General features: G+C 50.9%; 3 protein-coding genes across 4 annotated transcripts in view; 1 reads left to right on the top strand and 2 right to left on the bottom strand.

Annotated features, from left to right (window-relative positions):
- The window catches only part of LOC107307009 (carnitine O-acetyltransferase-like), a 52,594-nt gene that overhangs the window by 11,190 nt on the left and 19,357 nt on the right, over nucleotides 1-22,047 (bottom strand). The window lies entirely within an intron of this gene.
- LOC107307008 (uncharacterized) lies at nucleotides 173-7,213 on the top strand. Its single transcript, XM_015850448.2, is given in 3 exon segments — nucleotides 173-1,964; nucleotides 1,966-5,449; nucleotides 5,452-7,213. Coding segments are annotated over 3 exon segments (6,999 nt in total). The 5' UTR covers nucleotides 173-210; the 3' UTR covers nucleotide 7,213.
- LOC146751263 (proline-rich transmembrane protein 1-like) lies at nucleotides 9,668-21,823 on the bottom strand. Its single transcript, XM_085535065.1, has 5 exons — nucleotides 21,719-21,823; nucleotides 16,781-17,241; nucleotides 15,105-15,239; nucleotides 11,214-11,503; nucleotides 9,668-9,848 (listed from the first exon to the last, which is right to left on the bottom strand). Exons 1-4 carry the CDS (start codon nucleotides 21,735-21,737, stop codon nucleotides 11,327-11,329), a joined length of 792 nt encoding a protein of 263 aa, XP_085391191.1. The 5' UTR covers nucleotides 21,738-21,823; the 3' UTR covers nucleotides 9,668-9,848; nucleotides 11,214-11,326.

Raw genomic sequence — 22,047 nt, 5'->3', positions numbered from 1 at the left:
CCCCCAATGGGATCGGCGCGATATTGGATTTGACCACGCCCCATTTGCCTGTCAATCATCCATTGGCCACGCCCCCGTTGCAGACCACGCCCATTTTGCATGTTAATTAACCACTGGCCACTCCCCCCCACCCTCTGTCCACAGCCAATCAGTGGTCATTTAATAAGCCCCGCCCCCTCTCCCCCACAGCCCGGCATTTCATTGGCTGAGATGGAAGGCGGAGCTTCAGGTTCGTCCAATGTGAGAAGAGACGGTGCTGAGCCGACCAATGGCGTCGCGGCGGTGACTCCAGCCCTGTCCAATCAGGTATCGGCACAGCCGGTGTCAGCCAATGAGGACGCTTGGGATTGGCGCAATGAGGAGGCGTGGCTCCGGGCGCCATGTTGGAATGGGGGCGGGGATATGTGGGTCACGTGGGATGAGTCCACCAATCAGAGCCGAGATCCTCATATTGCAATGAATGAACCCAAAACCACAACTTTTGGCCCCAAAATCCCCATAGAAGACAATGGGAAGAGAATGGAACTCAATGGAGACCCCAAAAAGCAGAAGATTGACCCCAAAAAGGCAACGGAAGACCCCAAGAATCCAAGTGGCAGCAATGAGAACCCAATGGAGGTCAAGGGGGACCCCAAAATCTCAACGATTGACCCCAAAATCCCATTGATTGACCCCATAAATCCAAAGGAAGACCCCAAAATCCCATTGATTGACCCCAAAAAACCATTGATTGACCCTAAAAACCCTATTGGCCCCCAAACCCCAACTACTGACCCCAAAAACCCATTGATTGACCCCAAAATACCAACTATTGACCCCAAAATCCCAACTATTGACCCCAAAAACCCAATGATTGACCTCAAAATCCCAACTATTGACCCCAAAAACCCATTGATTGACCCTAAAAACCCTATTGGCCCCCAAACCCCAACCACTGACCCCAAAAACCCATTGATTGATCCCAAAAACCCAACGATTGACCCCAAAATCCCAACCATTGACCCCAAAAACCCAGTTATTGACCCCAAAAACCCAATGATTGACCCCAAAATCCCAACCATTGACCCCAAAAACCCATTGATTGACCCTAAAAACCCTATTGATCCCCTAATCTCAACCATTGACCCCAAAAACCCAACGATTGGCCCCAAAAACCCAATGATTGACCCCAAAAACCCAACGATTGGCCCCCAAAACCCATTGATTGACCCTAAAAACCCTATTGATCCCCTAATCTCAACCATTGACCCCAAAAACCCAACGATTGGCCCCAAAAACCCAATGATTGACCCCAAAAACCCAACGATTGGCCCCCAAAACCCATTGATTGACCCTAAAAACCCTATTGACCCCCTAATCTCAACCATTGACCCCAAAAACCCAACGATTGGCCCCGAAAACCCATTGATTGACCCCAAAAACCCAATGATTGACCCCAAAAACCCATTGATTGACCCCAAAAACCCTATTGACCCCCTAATCCCACCCATTGACCCCAAAAACCCAACGATTGGCCCCAAAAACCCATTGATTGACCCCAAAAACCCATTGATTGATCCCAAAAACCCAATGGTTGACCCCAAAATCCCAACTATTGACCCCAAAAACCCATTGATTGACCCCAAAAACCCAACCATTGACCCCAAAAACCCAATGATTGACCCCAAAATCCCAACAATTGACCCCAAAAACCCATTGATTGACCCCAAAAACCCATTGATTGGCCCCCAAAACCCATTGATTGACCCTAAAAACCCTATTGACCCCCTAATCTCAACCATTGACCCCCAAATCCCCCCAAATGACCCCAAAAACCCATTGATTGACCCCAAAAACCCAATGATTGGCCCCCAAAACCCATTGATTGACCCTAAAAACCCTATTGCCCCCCAAATCCCACATATTGTCCCCAAAAACCCAACGATTGGCCCCAAAAACCCATTGATTGACCCCAAAAAACCCTATTGACCCCCTAATCTCAACCATTGACCCCAAAATCCCCCCAAATGACCCCAAAATCCCAATGATTGACCCCAAAAACCCAATGATTGACCTCATAAATCCAAGGGAAAACCCCAAAAACCCAACAGTTGACCCCAAAATCCCAACAATTGACCCCAAAAACCCAACGATTGACCCCAAAAACCCATTGATTGACCCCCAAAACCCAATGATTGACCGTAAAAACCCTATTGACCCCCAAATCCCACCCATTGACCCCAAAAACCCAACGATTGGCCCCAAAAACCCATTGATTGACCCCAAAAACCCATTGATTGATCCCAAAAACCCAATGGTTGACCCCAAAATCCCAACTATTGACCCCAAAAACCCATTGATTGACCCCAAAAACCCAACCATTGACCCCAAAAACCCAATGATTGACCCCAAAATCCCAACAATTGACCCCAAAAACCCATTGATTGACCCCAAAAACCCATTGATTGGCCCCCAAAACCCATTGATTGACCCTAAAAACCCTATTGACCCCCTAATCTCAACCATTGACCCCAAAATCCCCCCAAATGACCCCAAAAACCCAACGATTGGCCCCAAAAACCCAAGGATTGGCCCCCAAAACCCGTTGATTGACCCTAAAAACCCTATTGATCCCCTAATCTCAACCATTGACCCCAAAATCCCCATAATTGACCCCAAAATCCCAACAATTGACCCCCAAAATGCATTTATTGACCCTAAGAACCCTATTGGCCCCCAAACCCCAACCACTGACCCCAAAAACCCATTGATTGGCCCCCAAAACCCATTGATTGACCCTAAAAACCCTATTGATCCCCTAATCCCAATGATTGACCCCAAAAACCCATTGATTGATCCCAAAAACCCAATGATTGACCCCAAAATCCCAACAATTGACCCCAAAAACCCAACGATTGGCCCCCAAAACCCATTGATTGACCCTAAAAACCCTATTGACCCCCTAATCTCAACCATTGACCCCAAAATCCCCATAATTGACCCCAAAATCCCCCCCTTGGCCTGTTGGTGGTTGAGCCCCGACTCGTCCTTCTCCAAGCTGATCCTACAACGGGGCCATGGGTTGGGGCGCCCCGCATTGGGGTCGAGGTGCTACATCCTATTGGAGCCCCCTAAAAGCAATGGGGACGGCCAATGGGATCCCCAAATAACATCAAACGACACCAAAAACACAATATTTGACCCCAAAAAGCCAACATTTGACCCCAAAAACCCAACATTGGACTCCAAAAACTCAACATTTGACCCCAAAAACCCAACATTGGACCCCAAAAACCCAACATTTGACCCCAAAAACTCAACATTGGACCCCAAAAACCCAACATTGGACCCCAAAAACCCAACATTTGACCCCAAAAACCCAACATTTGACCCCAAAAAGCCAAGTGGCATCAACCAGAACCCAACGCGGGACCCCATAAGCTCCGATGAGGACCCCAAATGCCCTATAGATGTCAATGAGAACCTAGAGAAGAGTCATAGGGATCCCAAAAGAAAAGACCCCAAAAAAACAATGGATGTCAATGAAAATCCTACAAGAGACCCCAAAATGCCAATGGAAGATCTTCAAAATCCTATAGATGTCAATCAGAACCCAACAGAAGACCCCAAAAACCCAGAGGAAGACCCCAAAAACCCAATGGATCTCAACCAAAACCCAACAGGAGACCCCAAGACCCCAATGAAAGACCCCAAAAGTCCAATTGAAGACCCCAAAACCTCAATGGAAGACCCCAAAAACCCAATGGAAGACATTCAAACCCCAACAGATCTCAATCGAAACCCTACAGGAGACCCCAAAAACCCAATGGAAGACCCGAGAACCCCAATGAAAGACCCCAAAAACCCAATGGATCTCAATCAAAACCCAACAGGAGACCCCAAAACCCCAATGGAAGACCCTAAAACCTCAATGAAAGACCCCAAAAACCCAATGGAAGACATTCAAACCCCAACAGATCTCAATCGAAACCCTACAGGAGACCCCAAAAACCCTATGGAAGACCCCAAAAACCCAATGGATCTCAATCAAAACCCAACAGGAGACCCCAAGACCCCAATGGAAGACCCCAAAAGTCCAATTGAAGACCCCAAGACCCCAATGGAAGACCCCAAAACCCCAATGGAAGACCCCAAAACCCCCCTAAACCCCCCCAAAACCCCACTGGACCTCAATCGAAACCCAACAGGAGACCCCAAGACCCCAATGGAAGACCCCAAAACCACAATGGAAGACACTCAAACCCCAACAGATCTCAATCGAAACCCTACAGGAGACCCCAAAAACCCAATGGAAGACCCCAAAAACCCAATGGATCTCAATCAAAACCCAACAGGAGACCCCAAGACCCCAATGAAAGACCCCAAAACCTCAATGAAAGACCCCAAAAACCCAATGGAAGACATTCAAACCCCAACAGATCTCAACCGAAACCCTACAGGAGACCCCAAAACCCCAATGAAAGACCCCAAGACCCCAATGGAAGACCCCAAAACCTCAACTGATGTCAACCAAAACCCAATGGAAGACCCCAAAACCCCCCTAGACCCCCCCAAAACCCCACTGGACCTCAACCGAAACCCAACAGGAGACCCCAAGACCCCAATGGAAGACGTCAACCAAAACCCAACAAGAGACCCCAAAAACCCAATGGAAGACCCCAAAACCTCAATGAAAGACCCCAAAACCCCAATGGAAGACCTCAAAACCTCAATGAAAGACCCCAAAGCCCCCCTAGACCCCCCCAAAACCCCACTGGACCTCAACCGAAACCCTACAGGAGACCCCAAAACCCCAATGGAAGACCCCAAAGCCCCAATGAAAGACCTCAAAACCCCAATGGAAGACCCCAAGACCCCAATGGAAGACCCCAGAAACCCAATAGAAGACACTCAAAATCCAACAGACCTCAACCGAAACCCAACAGGAGGCCCCAAGACCCCAATGAAAGACCCCAAAACTTCAATGAAAGACCCCAAAAGCCCAATGGAAGACCCCAAAAACCCAATGGACATCAACCGAAACCCTACAGGAGACCCCAAAACCCCCCTAAACCCCCCCAAAACCCCCTTAGACCCCCCCAAAACCCCACTGGACCTCAACCGAAACCCTACAGGAGACCCCAAGACCCCAATGGAAGACGTCAACCAAAACCCAACAAGAGACCCCAAGACCCCAATGGAAGACCCCAAAACCTCAACTGATGTCAACCGAAACCCAACATTAGACCCCCAAAACCCAACGGAAGACCCCAAAACCCCCCTAGAGCCCCCCAAAACCCCACTGGACCTCAACCGAAACCCAACAGGAGACCCCAAAACCCCAATGGAAGATGTCAACCAAAACCCAACAAAAGACCCCAAAAACCCAATGGAAGACCCCAAACCCCCCCTAAATCCCCCTAAAACCCCACTGGACCTCAACCGAAACCCAACAGGAGACCCCAAAACCCCCTAAACCCCCCTAAAACCCCCCTAGACCCCCTCAAAACCCCACTGGACCTCAACCGAAACCCTACAGGAGACCCCAAAACCCCAATGGAAGATGTCAACCAAAACCCAACAAAAGACCCCAAGACCGCAATGGAAGACCCCAAAACCTCAATGAAAGACCCCAAAACCTCAATGAAAGACCCCAAAACCTCAATGGAAGACCCCAAAACCTCAATGAAAGACCCAAAAACCCCAATGGAAGACCCCAAAACCCCCCTAGACCCCCCCAAAACCCCACTGGACCTCAACCGAAACCCAACAGGAGACCCCAAGACCCCAATGGAAGACCCCAAAACCTCAACTGATGTCAACCGAAACCCAACATTAGACCCCCAAAACCCAACGGAAGACCCCAAAACCCCTCTAGAGCCCCCCAAAACCCCACTGGACCTCTACCGAAACCCAACAGGAGACCCCAAAACCCCAATGGAAGACCCCAAAACCCCAATGAAAGACTCCAAGACCCCAATGGAAGACCCCAAAACCTCAATGGAAGACCTCAAAACCTCAATGAAAGACCCCAAAACCCCGACAGGAGACCCCAAAACCCCAATGGAAGACCCCAAAACCCCCCTAAACCCCCCCAAAACCCCACTGGACCTCAACCGAAACCCTACAGGAGACCCCAAAACCCCAATGGAAGACGTCAACCAAAACCCAACAAGAGACCCCAAGACCCCAATGGAAGACCCCAAAACCCCCCTAAACCCCCCCAAAACCCCACTGGACCTCAACCAAAACCCAACAAGAGACCCCAAAACCCCAATGGAAGACCCCAAAACCCCAATGAAAGACCCCAAGACCCCAATGGAAGACCCCAAACCCCCCCTAGACCCCCCCAAAACCCCTCTAGACCCCCTCAAAACCCCACTGGACCTCAACCGAAACCCAACAGGAGACCCCAAAACCCCAATGGAAGACCCCAAAACCCCAATGAAAGACCCCAAGACCGCAATGGAAGACCCCAAAACCCCAATGGAAGACCCCAAACCCCCCCTAGACCCCCCCAAAACCCCCTCATCAGCCCCCCAACCCCACCCCGTCCCCTCTGCCCCCCATCCCGCCCCCCACATCCCCCCATGGGGCCGCTGGCACACCATCCAGCTGGGCACCGCCGAGGGCCGTTGGTCTTTAGCATTGGACTCCTGCTTAGAAACAATGGCGGCCGGCGAACGTTCCCTCCTCCTCCCTTCCGGTTCCGGTTCCGCCATGACGGTGACGTTGGGTTCCTTCACTCCCCCTCCGCCATTTTGGATCGATACCGTTGACCGTTGGCCGTTGGTGTTGGCTCTTAAAGGCCGCGCTACGGCTCTATACGGTACCGGGGCCTTAATACCGGCTACGCGGGCCTTCTCCATCGCACTCCGCCATGCCATCATGGCCGCCGGGCCTCCTCCTTTACCGCCATGTAAAGCCGGGCCTAAAGCCGACCTCCATGCCGGTTTAGCGCTATGTCAGCTCCGGTTGGGCCTACCGGCCGAGGCGGCGGCTAATGCCGGTAAAGCTTTGGCTTTAAAACCGGGTCACGTTAAAGCCCGGTACCGGAGAGCGTTAGCGGCGGCGGCCATGTTGGATTGGGACATGGCGGCTGAGGATTTAGGGGAGGTTTTAAGGGTGGAACCGGGGAATAGGGCGGCGAGGAGGGAAATGGGGAGGGTCAGGGCCGCCATTAGGGAGAGGGACGCGGGGATGGCCAGGGGGCTGGGAAGGTTGTTTGCGTAGGGGGAGGGGGGTAATGAGGGGGGGGGGCTCAATGGGGGTCAATGGGGGAGGGGGTTAATAAGGGGGGGGGGGGCTCAATGGGGGTCAATGGGGGTGGGGTTTAAAGGGGGAGGGGGTTAAGGGGGAAAGGGGTTAAGGGGGGAGGGGATTAATAAGGGGGAGGGTCTCAATGGGGGTCAATGGGGGTGGGGTTTAAAGGGGGAGGGGATTAAGGGGCAGGAATTAAAGGGGGAGGGTCCTAAAGGGGGAGAGTTTCAATGGGGGTCAATGGGGGTGGGGTTAAAAGGGGGAGGGTCCTAAAGGGGGAGGGTCTCAATGGGGATCAATGGGGGTGGGGTTTAAAGGGAGAGGGGGTTAATAAGGGGGAGGGTCTCAATGGGGGTCAATGGGGGTGGGGTTTAAAGGGAGAGGGGGTTAATAAGGGGGAGGGTCTCAATGGGGGTCAATGGGGGTGGGGTTTAAAGGGGGAGGGGCTCAATGGGGGTCAATGGGTGAGGGCATTAATAAGGGAGAGGGTGTCAATGGGGGTCAATGGGGGTGGGGTTTAAAGGGGGAGGGTCTCAATGGGGGTCAGTGGAGCTGGGGTTTAAAGGGGGAGGGGATTAATGGGGGAGGGTCTCAATGGGGGTCAATGGGGGAGGGGGTTAATAAGGGGGAGGGTCTCAATGGGGGTCAATGGGGGTGGGGTTTAAAGGGGGAGGGGCTTAAAGGGGGTCAATGGGGGTGGGGTTTAAAGGGGGAGGGTCCTAAAGGGGGAGGGTCTCAATGGGGGTCAATGGGTGAGGGCATTAATAAGGGAGAGGGTGTCAATGGGGGTCAATGGGGGTGGGGTTTAAAGGGGGAGGGTCTTAAAGGGGGTCAATGGGGATGGGGTTTAAAGGCGGAGGGTCTCAATGGGGGTCAATGGGGGAGGGGATTAATAAGGGGGAGGGTCTCAATGGGGGTCAATGGGGGTGGGGTTTAAAGGGGGAGGGGCTTAAAGGGGGTCAATGGGGGCTGGGCTTAAGGGGGAGGGTCTTAAAGGGGGAGGGTCTCAATGGGGGTCAGTGGGGGTGGGGTTTAAAGGGGGAGGGTCTCAATAGGAGTCAATGGGGGTGGGGTTTAAAGGGGGAGGGTCTTAAAGGGGGTCAATGGGGATGGGGTTTAAAGGGGGAGGGGATTAAAGGGGGAGGGGCTTAAAGGGGGTCAATGGGGGTGGGGTTTAAAGGGGGAGGGTCTTAAAGGGGGTCAATGGGGATGGGGTTTAAAGGGGGAGGGTCTCAATGGGGGTCAATGGGGGTGGGGTTTAAAGGGGGAGGGTCTTAAAGGGGGTCAATGGGGATGGGGTTTAAAGGGGGAGGGTCTCAATGGGGGTCAATGGGGGTGGGGTTTAAAGGGGGAGGGGATTAAAGGGGGAGGGTCTCAATGGGGGTCAATGGGGGAGGGGATTAATAAGGGGGAGGGTCTCAATGAGGGTCAATGGGGGTGGGGTTTAAAGGGGGAGGGTCTTAATGGGATCAATGGGGGAGGGGATTAATAAGGGGGAGGGTCTCAATGGGGGGCAATGGGGGTGGGGATTAATAAGGGGGAGGGGCTCAATGGGGGGCAATGGGGGTGGGGATTAATAAGGGGGAGGGGCTCAATGGGGGTCAATGGGGGTGGGGTTAAAAGGGGGAGGGTCTCAATGGGATCAATGGGGGAGGGGATTAATAAGGGGGAGGGTCTTAAAGGGGGTCAATGGGGCTGGGGTTTAAAGGGGGAGGGGCTTAAAGGGGGAGGGGATTAAGGGATAGGAATTAAAGGGGGAGGGTCTTAAAGGGGGAGGGTCTCAATGGGGGTCAATGGGGCTGGGGTTTAAAGGGGGAGGGTCTCAATGGGGGTCAATGGGGCTGGGGATTAAAGGGGGAGGGTCTCAATGGGGGTCAATGGGGCTGGGGTTTAAAGGGGGAGGGGCTCAATGGGGGTCACTGGGGGTGGGGTTTAATAAGGGGGAGGGTCTCAATGGGGGTCAATGGGGCTGGGGTTTAAAGGGGGAGGGGTTTAATGGGGGGAGGGTCTCAATGGGGGTCAATGGGGTGGGGTTTAAAGGGGGAGGGGCCTAAGGGGGAGGGTCTTAAAGGGGTAGGGGTCAATGGGGGCTGGGCTTAAGGGGTGGGGTTTAAAGGGGGAGGGGCTTAAAGGGGAAGGGGTTCAATGGGGGTCAATGGGGGAGGGGCTTAAGGGGGCCGGGTTCAATGGGGGCGTGGCTTAAGGGGGAGGAGCTTAAAGGGGGCGTGGCTTAATGTGGGAGGAGCTTAATGGGGTGGGGCGGGGCTTAAAGGGGCGGGGTCTGTGATGTGAACTTAGGGGGGTTTTCAACCCAAACTGACCCCAAATCCCCCGTTTTTAAGGCTTGAAAGGATTAATTAATAAAGGTGAATCGTTAATTAACCCCTTTGTTAATGAGGAGCTGCTTAATTAGACCCGGATCCATCTATTACCAACACTGAGATTTTATTGGTCCATTCATTGGTCCGTCATGAGACCAGAAGGGGGCGGAGCTTGGCATGCAAATGAGACGATCATGTGACACGGCAGTGGGCGGAGCATCCTGGTGGGTGGGGCTTGGCGTTACCATGGCAACAGCGGGGTGGGCGGAGCCAAGCCCTATGGCGTCCCTGTGGGCGGGGCTAAAGGTTACCATGGCAACGGCAAAGGGGAGGAGCCAACCAATAGGGTGAGAGCATCCCTGTGGGCGGGGCTAAGGGTTCCCATAGCAACAGGAAAGGGGGAGCAGCCAATAAGAAGAGCCTTGCCTGCAGTAGGCGGGGCTAAGTGTTACCATAGCAACATGGAAGGGGGCACAGCCAATAGAAAGAGCCTGGGGGCGGGGCTAAGGGTTACCATGGCAACAAGAAAGGGGCGGAGCCAAGCCCCATGATTACCATATTTTAGTGGGCGTGGCTAGGGGTTACCATAGCAACACGAAAGGGGAGCAGCCAATAAGAAGAGCCTGGGGGCGGGGCTAAGGGTTACCATAGCAACAATAAAGGGGCGAAGCCAAGCCCTATGATTACCATATTCCAGTGGGCGGGGCTTAGGGTTACCATGGCAACAAGAAAGGGGCGGAGCCAAGCCCTATAATTACCATACCCCAGTGGGCGGGGCTAAGGGTTGCCATAGCAACACGAAAGGGGAGCAGCCAATAAGAAGAGCCTGGGGGCGGGGCTAAGGGTTCCCATAGCAACACTGAGGGGGCGGGGCCAAGCCCTATGATTACCATATTCCAGCGGGCGGGGCTAAGGGTTACCATAGCAACAAGAAAGGGGCGGAGCCAAGCCCTATGATTACCATAGTCCAGTGGGCGGGGCTTAGGGTTCCTATAGCAACAGGAAAGGGGCGGGGCCAAACCCTATGATTAGCATATTTTAGTGGGCGGGGCTTAGGGTTCCTATAGCAACAGGAAAGGGGCGGGGCCAAACCCTATGATTAGCATATTTTAGTGGGCGGGGCTTAGGGTTCCTATAGCAACAGGAAAGGGGCGGGGCCAAACCCTATGATTAGCATATTTTAGTGGGCGGGGCTAAGGGTTACCATAGCAACACTGAGGGGGCGGAGCCAAGCCCTATGATTACCATATTCTAGTGGGCGGGGCTAAGGGTTACCATAGCAACAAGAAAGGGGGTGCAGCCAATAGGAAGAGCTTGGGGGCGGGGCTAAGGGTTATTATAGCAACAGGAAAGGGGCGGAGCCAAGCCCTATGATTACCATATTCCAGTGGGCGGGGCTTAGGGTTACCGTGGCAACAAGAAGGGGCGGAGCCAAGCCCTATAATTACCATATTCCAGTGGGCGGGGCTTAGGGCTGCCATAGCAACAAGAAAGGGGGCGCAGCCAATAGGAAGAGCCTGGGGGCAGGGCTAAGGGTTACCATAGCAAAACTGAGGGGGCGGGGCCAAGCCCTATGATTACCATATTCCAGTGGGCGGGGCTAAGGGTTACCATAGCAACAAGAAAGGGGGCACAGCCAATAGGAAGCCTTGCCTGCTCACTCCGGGTCCTCGCTGTGGACCAATGGGGAGAAGATATGGGGGATGCTGTTGCCACGGTGACGGTTGCCATGGCTCCAGTTGCCACGGCGACAGTTGCCATGGTAACTAGGGGTCCCATTCGTTGTCGTGGTGCTGGGCGGCGATGAGGATGACGACGGTGAGGATGGTGCAGAGGACGGTGGCGGCGACGCCGACAGCCAATGAGATGAAGGCAAAGTTCCGGGCCTCCCTCGAGGCCACTTCGGCCTGAGCCAGGTCCCCACGAGCCACCGCTGTGCGGACCTGGGGGTGTTAATGGGGGGGGGGCCATAACGAGGATGGGGGAGGGATGGGAAAAGGGAACCAGAAATACACAAAATGGGAAGAAATATAGCGAGAATGAGGCCAAAAACACGAGAAATGGCCCCAAAAAGCCAAGAAATGGCCCCAAAAACTCAAGAAAAGTCAATAAGGACGCCAAAAATGCAACAGATGGCCCCAAAAAGCCAACAAATGGCCCCAAAAACTCAAGAAAAGTCAACAAGGACAAGAATGAGCCCAAAAACACGACAAATGGCCCCAAAAACACGACGAATGGCCTCAAAAACACGACAAATGGCCCCAAAAACACAACAAATGGCCCCAAAAACTCAAGAAAAGTCAACAAGGACGCCAAAAACGCAACAGATGGCCCCAAAAACCCAACAAATGGCCCCAAAAACCCAACAAATGGCCCCAGAAACTCAAGAAAAGTCAACAAGGACACCAAAAACGCAACAGATGAGCCCAAAAGCCCAACAAATGGCCCCAAAAACCCAACAAATGGCCCCAAAAAGCCAACAAAAGTCAACAAGGACACCAAAAACGCAACAGATGAGCCCAAAAACATGACAAATGGCCCCAAAAACACCAATAATGACCCCAAAGACCCAACAGATAACCCCAAAAACCCAATAAGAGTCATTAAGAAGCTCAAAAACCCAACAAATGACCCCAAAAAGCCAACAGAAGTCAACAAGGACAAGAATGAGCCCAAAAACATGACAAATGGCCTCAAAAACACGACGAATGGCCTCAAAAACCCGACAAATGGCCCCAAAAACCCAACAAATGGCCCCAAAAACTCAAGAAAAGTCAACAAGGACACCAAAAACGCAACAGATGAGCCCAAAAACATGACAAATGGCCCCAAAAACACCAATAATGACCCCAAAGACCCAACAGATAACCCCAAAAACCCAATAAGAGTCATTAAGAAGCCCAAAAACCCAACAAATGGCCCCAAAAAACCAACAAATGGCCCCAAAAAGCCAACAGAAGTCAACAAGGACAAGAATGAGCCCAAAAACACGACAAATGGCCCCAAAAACACGACGAATGGCCTCAGAAACACGACAAATGGCCCCAAAAACACAACAAATGGCCCAAAAACTCAAGAAAAGTCAACAAGGACACCAAAAACGCAACAGATGAGCCCAAAAACATGACAAATGGCCCCAAAAACACCAATAATGACCCCAAAGACCCAACAGATAACCCCAAAAACCCAATAAGAGTCATTAAGAAGCTCAAAAACCTAACAAATGGCCCCAAAAAACCAACAAATGGCCCCAAAAAGCCAACAGAAGTCAACAAGGACAAGAATGAGCCCAAAAACACGACAAATGGCCCCAAAAACACGACGAATGGCCTCAAAAACACGACAAATGGCCCCAAAAACACGACAAATGGCCCCAAAAACACGACAAATGGCCCCAAAAACCCAACAAATGGCCCCAGAAACTCAAGGAAAGTCAACAAGGACACCAAAAACGCAACAGATGAGCCCAAAAACATGACAAATGGCCCCAAAAACACCAATAATGACCCCAAAGACCCAACAGATAACCCCAAAAACCCAATAAGAGTCATTAAGAAGCCCAAAAACCCAACAAATGACCCCAAAAAGCCAACAAATGGCCCCAAAAAGCCAACAAAAGTCAACAAGGACAAGAATGAGCCCAAAAACATGACAAAAGGCCCCAAAAACACGACAAATGGCCCCAAAATCCAACAGAAGTCAACAAGGACGCCAAAAACGCAACAGATGACACTGAAAACCCAACAAATGGCCCCAAAAACCCAACAAATAGCCCCAAAAACCCAACAAAAGTCAATAAGGACACCAGAAACGCAACAGATGGCCCCAAAAACCCAACAAATGACCCCAAAAAGCCAACAGAAGTCAACAAGGACACCAAAAACGCAACAGATGACACAGAAAACCCAACAAATGGCCCCAAAAACACCAATAATGACCCCAAAAACCCAACAGAAGTCAATAAGGACGCCAGAAACGCAACAGATGGCCCCAAAAACCCAACAAATGGCTCCCAAAACCCAACAGAAGTCAACAAGGACACCAAAAACGCAACAGATGACACAGAAAACCCAACAAATGGCCCCAAAAACACCAATAATGACCCCAAAAACCCAACAGAAGTCAATAAGGACGCCAGAAACGCAACAGATGGCCCCAAAAACCCAACAAATGGCTCCCAAAACCCAACAGAAGTCAACAAGGACGCCAGAAATGCAACAGATGACACAGAAAACGCAACAAATGGCCCCAAAAAGCCAACAGAAGTCAACAAGGACACCAAAAACGCAACAGATGGCCCCAAATATTTAATAGGAATCATAAAGGACCCCAAAAATCCAACAAATGGCATGAAAAACACAACAGATGAGCCCAAAAACCCAACAGAAGTCAAGGACGCCAAAAACCCAACAGATGGCCCCAAAAACCCAACAAATGGCCCCAAAAACCCAACAGAAGTCAATAAGGACGCCAAAAACGCAACAGATGACATCAAATACATAATAAGAGTCAATAAGAAACACAAAAACCCAACAAATGGCATGAAAAACAGCAAGAATGAGCCCAAAAACCCAACATATGACCACAAATACACAATAAGAATCAATAAAGACGTCAAAATCCCAACAAATGACCCCAAAACCCAACGAACGACCCTAAAACCCAATGAAGGACCACAAAACCCAACGAATGACCCCAAAACCCAACAAATGACCCCAAAACCCAATGAAAGATCCCAAAACCCAATGAAGGACCCCAAAAACTCCAATGAATGACCCAAAAACACATGAAATGAACCCATAACCCTACAAAAGACCCAAAAACTCCAACAAATGACCCCAAAACCCAACGAACGACCCTAAAACCCAATGAAGGACCACAAAACCCAATGAATGACACAAAAACCCATTAAATGACCCCAAAAATCCAATGAAACACCCCAAAACCCAATAAATGACCCCAAAACCCATTAAATAACCCCAAAACCCAAATTAATGACCCCAAAATGCATGAAATGACCCCAAAATCCCAACAAATGACCCCAAAACCCAATGAAGGACCCCAAAACCCAACGGAGGACCTTAAAACTCAACAGATTATCCCCCAAACCCAACGAATGACCCCAAAACACATAAAATGACCCCATAACCCTACGAAAGACCCCAAAATCCCAAGAAATGACCCCAAAAACTCAAGGAAAGTCAACAAGGATCCCAAAAATGAACGACCCTAAAACCCAATGAAAGACCACAAAACTCAATGAATGACCCCAAAATCTCAACAAATGACCCCCAAATCCCACCAAATGACGCAAAAACCAATGAAAGACCCCAAAATCCCAACAAATGACCCCAAAAACCAAAGGGCACCAAAACCCAATGAAGGACCCCAAAAACACCAATGAAATGACCCCAAATCCCAATGAAAGACCCCAAAATCCCAACAAAAGACCCCAAAACCCCACCAAATGACGCAAAAACCCAACAAAAGACCCCAAAATCCCATGAAATGACCCCAAAATCGTGACCCCCCCCCCCCCCCAACCTGCACGGCCTTGACGATGGCGACGACGCCGGTGGGCCAGAAGCAGCAGAGGGTTGTGAGCACGGCAATGGGCAGGTAATCGTGGGGGGGGGACCCCGGGGGGGGGGCTGGGACCACCGGGCCGGGCCCATAAACCTATAGGGGTGGGCGGGGCTTTGGTATGGCTCTGCCCCCCTCATTTTAATATAAGCTCCGCCCCCTTCGTTAATTCTAATCACCCCCCCCTTTAATCCGGTATCGCAAGCACTCCCATAAGCCCCGCCCACTATAGGCCACACCCCTATGGGGTGACCACGCCCACATCATTAGCATAGCACCGCCCAACCCCTTCCTCATTAACATACTCATTACAATAAGCCCAACCCTTATGCTCAACTTAATTTGCATAAGCCCCACCCCTTTAATATGCCACGCCCACAACCCCATTGTAGCCCCGCCCCTCCCCCATCCTAAGCCCCTCCCCCTCATTTGCATCCCTACCCTCATTTGCATACACCCCACCACTTCTTATACCCCTACCTCTTCATTAAACCCCTCCCCCCTATTTGCATATATATACTTATTTACATACTCCATTGTCATTTGCATACCCCACCTTCATTTACATATATTCCACCCCCTATATACTCTCCCTTAAGACTCTCCCACCCAATCTCTCCCCCTTATTTGCATACACACCCTCATTTGCATACCCCACCCTCATTTGCACGCCACACCCTCATTTGCATACACACCACTCCCTTCCTATACCCCTCCCTCCCCCTTAAAACCCTCCCCCCAAATCCCTCCCCCTTATTTGCATACACAGCCTCATTTGCATGCCCAATCCTTATTTGCATGCTACACCCTCATTTATATAGCCTACAACCATTTGCATTCCCCAACCTCATTTGCATACACCCGCCCCTTCCTACACTCCTCCCCTATCTTTTAGCCACTCCCCCTTTCTCACAAGCCCCTCCCCTTTCTTTAAGCCCCGCCCCATTTCACTCAAGCCCCGCCCCTTTCACACAAGCCCCTCCCCTTTCTTTAAGCCCCGCCCCCTTTCACACAAGCCCATTCATTAAGCCCCGCCCACTATCCCCAAGCAACTCCCCCTTTCACTTAAGCCCTGCCCCTTTCTTTTAGCCCCGCCCCCTTTCACGTAAGCCCCGCCCACTTTATCACAAGCCCCTCCCCATTCTCATAAGCCCATCTTCTTTCTTTAAGCCCCGCCCACTTTCTTTAAGCCACGCCCCTTTCTCACAAGCCCCACCCCCTTTCTCACAAGCTTCCTTTCTTTTAGCCCCGCCCCTTTAAGCCCCGCCCCTTTCTCACAAGCCCCGCCTCCTTTCTCACAAGCCCCTCCTCTTTCTTTAAGCCCCGCCCCCTTTCAAGGAACCCCCTTTAAGCCCCGCCCCTTTCACTGAACCCCCTTTAAACCCCGCCCCTTTCTTTAAGCCCCACCCCTTTCACTGAACCCCCCTTTAAGCCCCGCCCCCTTCTAATAAGCCCCCTTTCTTTAAGCCACGCCCCCTTTCTCACAAGCCCCTCCCCTTTCTTTAAGCCCCTCCCCCTTTCCATCAAGCCCCAGCCCCTTTTAGCCCCTCCCCCTTTCCATCAAGCCCCCGCCCCTTTTAGCCCCTCCCTTTTCTTTCAGCCCCTCCCCCTTTATCAAAGCCCCCCCCCCCACTCACCGTTCCCGCCCCGTACCCCCCCCCATAAGCAGCAGCTCCTGGCGGCAGCTGAAGAGCGAATGGAGGTGGGGGTGGGGGGGGTCCGTAAGGGTGGGGGGGGGCGGGAGGACCCCCATAGGGCTGCTGGGGGGTGGGGGGGGGTGGGGCCGATGTGGGGGGGGGTCTCGGCAATGTAGCTGCGTGGGGTCGAGGCATCGCCCCCCCCCCACCCATATAGCCCCCCCCCCCACCCGGAAGCCCCCTGGGAAGGGTGGCAGCTCCGACCCCCCCCCCACTTAAAGCCCCCCCCCTGGGTAAGGTGGCAGCTCCCCCACCACCACTTAAAGCCAAGCCCCCCCCTCTGGGTAAAGTGGATGCACCCAACCCACCCCCACCCCCCCCAGAGCCCCCTATAAGGGGGAAAGGGGGGGCTGGGGGGCCGTAGGGGGGGGGGGACGAATGGGGGGCAACATCCGGGGCACCTGAAATAAGGGGGGGGGGAGAGGTTACAAAGTCCCCTAACACTAATGACCCCCCCTTAAATTGCCCACAAATCCCCTTATTTCAACCCAAAAAGCCCCAATTTGCCCCCAAATCCCCTTATTTCAACCCAAAATGCCCAATTTGCCCCCATTTCAACCCAAAAAGCCCCAATTTGCCCCCATTTCAACCCAAAAAGCCCCAATTTGCCCCCAAATCCCCTTTGATTTCAACCCAAAATGCCCCAATTTGCCCCCATTTCAACCCAAAAAGCCCCAATTTGCCCCCAAATCCCTTTAATTCAACCCAAAAAGCCCCAATTTGCCCCCAAATCCCCTTAATTTCAACCCAAAAAGCCCCAATTTGCCCCCAAATCCCCTTATTTCAACCCAAAAAGCCCCAATTTGCCCCCAAATCCCCCCATTTCAACCCCAAAAGCCCCATTTTGCCCCCAAATCCCCTTATTTCAACCCAAAATGCCCCAATTTGCCCCCAAATCCCCTTATTTCAACCCAAAAAGCCCCAATTTGCCCCTATTTCAACCCAAAAAGCCCCAATTTGCCCCCAAATCCCCCCATTTCAACCCAAAAAGCCCCAATTTGCCCCCAAACCCCCCATTTCAACCCAAAATGCCCCAATTTGCCCCCAAATCCCCCCATTTCAACCCAAAAAGCCCCAATTTGCCCCCAAATCCCCCCATTTCAACCCAAAAATCCCCAATTTGCCCCCAAATCCACTTATTTCTACCCAAAAAGCCCCGATTTTCCCCCAAATCCCCCCATTTCAACCCAAAAAGCCCCAATTTGCCCCCAAATCCCCTTATTTCAACCCAAAAAGCCCCAATTTGCCCCCAAATCCCCCCATTTCAACCCAAAAAGCCCCAATTTGCCCCCAAATCCCCACATTTCAACCCAAAATGCCCCAATTTGCCCCCAAATCCCCCCATTTCAACCCCAAAAAGCCCCAATTTGCCTCCAAATCCCCTTAATTCAACCCAAAAAGCCCCAATTTGCCATTATTTCAACCCAAAAAGCCCCAATTTGCCCCTAAATCCCCCCATTTCAACCCAAAAAGCCCCAATTTGCCCCTAAATCCCCCCATTTCAACCCAAAATGCCCCAATTTGCCCCCAAATCCACTTATTTCTACCCAAAAAGCCCCGATTTTCCCCCAAATCCCCCCATTTTAACCCAAAAAGCCCCAATTTGCCCCCAAATCCCCTTATTTCAACCCTAAAAGCCCCAATTTGCCCCCAAATCCCCTTATTTCAAACCTAAAAGCCCCGATTTTCCCCCAAATCCCCCCATTTCAACCCAAAAAGCTCCAATTTGTCCCCAAATCCCCCCATTTTAACCCAAAAAGCCCCAATTTGCCCCCAAATCCCCTTAATTCAACCCAAAAAGCCCCATTTTGCCCCCAAATCCCCTTATTTCAACCCCAAAAGCCCCAATTTGCCCCTATTTCAACCCAAAATGCCCCAATTTGCCCCCAAATCCCCTTAATTTCAACCCAAAAAGCCCCAATTTGCCCCCAAATCCCCTTTGATTTCAACCCCAAAAACCCCAATTTGCCCCCAAATCCCCCCATTTCAACCCAAAAAGCCCCAATTTGCCCCTATTTCAACCCCAAAAGCCCCAATTTGCCCCCAAATCCCCCCATTTCAACCCAAAATACCCCAATTTGCCCCCAAATCCCCACATTTCAACCCAAAAAGCCCCAATTTGCCCCCAAATCCCCCTATTTCAACCCCAAAAAGCCCCAATTTGCCCCCAAATCCCCTTAATTTCAACCCAAAAAGCCCCAATTTGCCCCCAAATCCCATCGTTGCCCCCCTTAAAATCCCTCATTTTTACCCCCAAATCCCCCCCAAATTACCCCAAATCCCCCATTGTTAACCCCAAATCCCCCCCAAATTACCCCCAAATCCCCTATTTTTACCCCCCAAATCCCCCATTTTGACCCCAAAAATCCCCCATTTCGACCCAAAATCCCCCAAATCCCCCCATTTTTACCCCAAAATTCACCCCAATTCCCCCCATATCCTCCCATTTTTGTCCAAAATCCCTCATTTTTACCCCAAAATCCCCCATTGTTACCCCCAAATCCCCCCCAAATTACCCCCAAATCCCCTATTTTTCCCCCAGATCCCCCCATTTTTGTCCAAAATCCCCCATTTTTAGCCCCAAATTCCCCCCATTTTTACCCCAAAATTCCCATTTTTACCCCCAAATCCACCCTAATTCCCCCCATTACCCCCCATTTTTATCCAAAATACCTCATTTTTACCCCAAAATCTCCCCCAAATTACCCCCAAATCCTTCACTTTTACCCCCAAATTACTCAAAAATCCCCTATTTTTACCCCCAAAATCCCACATTTTTACCCCAAATCCCCCATTTTTACCCCAAAATTCCCATTTTTACCCCAAAATCCACCCCAATTCCCCCCATATCCTCCCATTTTTGTCCAAAATCCCTCATTTTTACCCCAAAATCCCCCCAAATTACCCCAAAATCCCCTATTTTCACCCCAAAATCGCCCATTTTTACCCCAAAATCCCCCATTTTGACCCCAAATCCTCCACTTTTACCCCCCAAATCCCCATTTTGACCCAAAATCCCCCATTTCTGCCCCAAATCCCCCCATTTCGACCCCAAAACCCCCCAAACTTCCCCATTTTTACCCCAAATCCCTCAGTTTTCGCCCAAAATCCCCCCAAAAACCCCAAATCTCCCCATTTTTGCCCCAAATCCCCCTAAATTCGTCCCCAAACCCCCCTATTTTCCCCCCCTATTTCCCCAATTTTTGTCCCAAATGCCCCATTTTTATCCCAAAAATCCCCCATTTTGCCCCAAATCCCCCCAAATTTCCCCTAAAAATCCCCCATTTTCCCCCCAAATCCCCCATTTTTGTCCAAAATTCCCCATTTTTTCTCCCAAAATCCCCATTTCAACACCAAATCACCCCATTTTTCTCCCCAAATTTCCCCATTTTTACCCACAAAATCCCCCAAATTCCCCCCATTTTTACCCCAAAATTCCCATTTTTACCCCCAAATCCATCTCAGTTCCCCCCATATCCTTCCATTTTTGTCCAAAATCCCCCATTTTTACCCCCAAATTACCCCAAAATCCCCTATTTTTACCCCCAAAATCCCACATTTTCACCCCAAAATCCCCCATTTTTACACCAAAATCCCCCATTTTCCCCCAAAATGACCCAAATTCCCCCCATTTTTACCCCAAAATTCCCATTTTTACCCCCAAATCCACCCCAATTCCCCCCATATCCTCCCATTTTTGTCCAAAATCCCTCATTTTTACCCCCAAATCCCCAATTTTGCCCCTCAAATCCCCCATTTTTATCCCCAAAATGCCCCAAATCCCCCCATTTTTTCCCCAAAATCCCCCATTTTTCCCCCAAATCCCCCCAATTAAACCCCATTTTTACCCCAAAATTCCCATTTTTACCCCAAAATCCACCCCAATTCCCCCCATTACCCCCCATTTTTGTCCAAAATCCCTCATTTTTACCCCAAAATCTCCCCCAAATTACCCCCAAATCCTTCATTTTTACCCCCAATTTACCCCAAAATCCCCTATTTTTACCCCCAAATCCCCCATTTTGCCCCTCAAATCTCCCATTTTTACCCCAAAAATCCCCCATTTCGACCCTAAATCCCCCAAATCCCCCATTTTTACACTCAAAATCCCCCAAATTCCCCCCATTTTTACCCCAAAATTCCCATTTTTACCCCCAAATCCACCCCAATTCCCCCCATATCCCCCCATTTTTGTCCAAAATCCCTCATTTTTACCCCCAAATCCCTCCCAAATCCCCAATTTTTACCCCCAAATTACCCAAAAATCCCCTATTTTTACCCCAAAATCCCCCATTGTCACCCCAAAATCCCCCATTGTTACCCCAAAAATCCCCCATTTCGACCCTAAATCCCCCAAATCCCCCAATTTTTACCCCAAAATCCCCCATTTTCACCCCAAAATCGCCCATTTTTACCCCAAAATCCCCCATTTTCACCCCAAAATTCCCCATTTTTACCCCAAAATCCCCCATTTCGACCCCAAATCGCCCCATTTTTACCCCAAAATTCCCCATTTTGACCCAAAATCCCCCATTTTCACCCCAAAATCCCCCCAAATTACCCCCAAATCCCCTATTTTTACCCCCAAAATCCCCCAGTTTCACCCCAAAATCCCCCATTTTTACCCCAAAATCCCCCATTTTAACCCCAAATCCTCCACTTTTAACCCCAAAATTCCCCATTTTTACCCCCAAATCCCCCATTTCGACCCCAAATCGCCCCATTTTTACCCCAAAATTCCCCATTTTGACCCAAAATCCCCCATTTTAACCCCAAAAAGCCCCATTTCCCCCCCCCAATCAAAAAAAATAACCCTTTTATTGCCCAATTTCCCCCTTTTTCACCCCAAAATCCCCCTCCCCCCCCCCCGATCCGCACCGCTCTTCTCAGCCGCCATGGTCCGGACCGGACCGGAACCGGAAATCCCCCCCAGAACCGGAAACCGAAACCAGAACCGGAAGTGGAAAATAACAAAACCGGAAGCGGAACCGAACCGAAACCGGAAACGGAATCCCGTTTTTTTTGGTCCTTTATTGCGGTTTTTTTTCAGTGCTGACCCAAAAATGGGCGAATTGGACCCAAAATTGGAGCGGGGGGAGGGGGAATTTGGGGTAAAAATGGCGGATTTGGGGGTAAAAATGGCGAATTTTGGGGTAAAAATGGCGGATTTGGGGTGAAAATGGCGGATTTGGGGGTAAAAATGGCGA

Source organism: Coturnix japonica, unplaced genomic scaffold (assembly GCF_054131305.1).
Source record: "Coturnix japonica strain WE unplaced genomic scaffold, WE-NBRP24 Scf107, whole genome shotgun sequence".
NCBI lineage: Eukaryota > Metazoa > Chordata > Aves > Galliformes > Phasianidae > Coturnix > Coturnix japonica.
Note: the sequence above shows the minus strand (reverse complement) of the source record. Positions and strands in the feature narration are given on the sequence as shown.

Coding starts and splice junctions, on each gene's coding strand:
- LOC146751263 (XM_085535065.1), bottom strand. Junction 15,240..16,780: donor GGGGGTACGGGGCGGGAACG/GTGAGTGGGGGG, acceptor CCACCCCTATAG/GTTTATGGGCCCGGCCCGGT. Junction 11,504..15,104: donor CCATCGTCAAGGCCGTGCAG/GTTGGGGGGGGG, acceptor TAACACCCCCAG/GTCCGCACAGCGGTGGCTCG.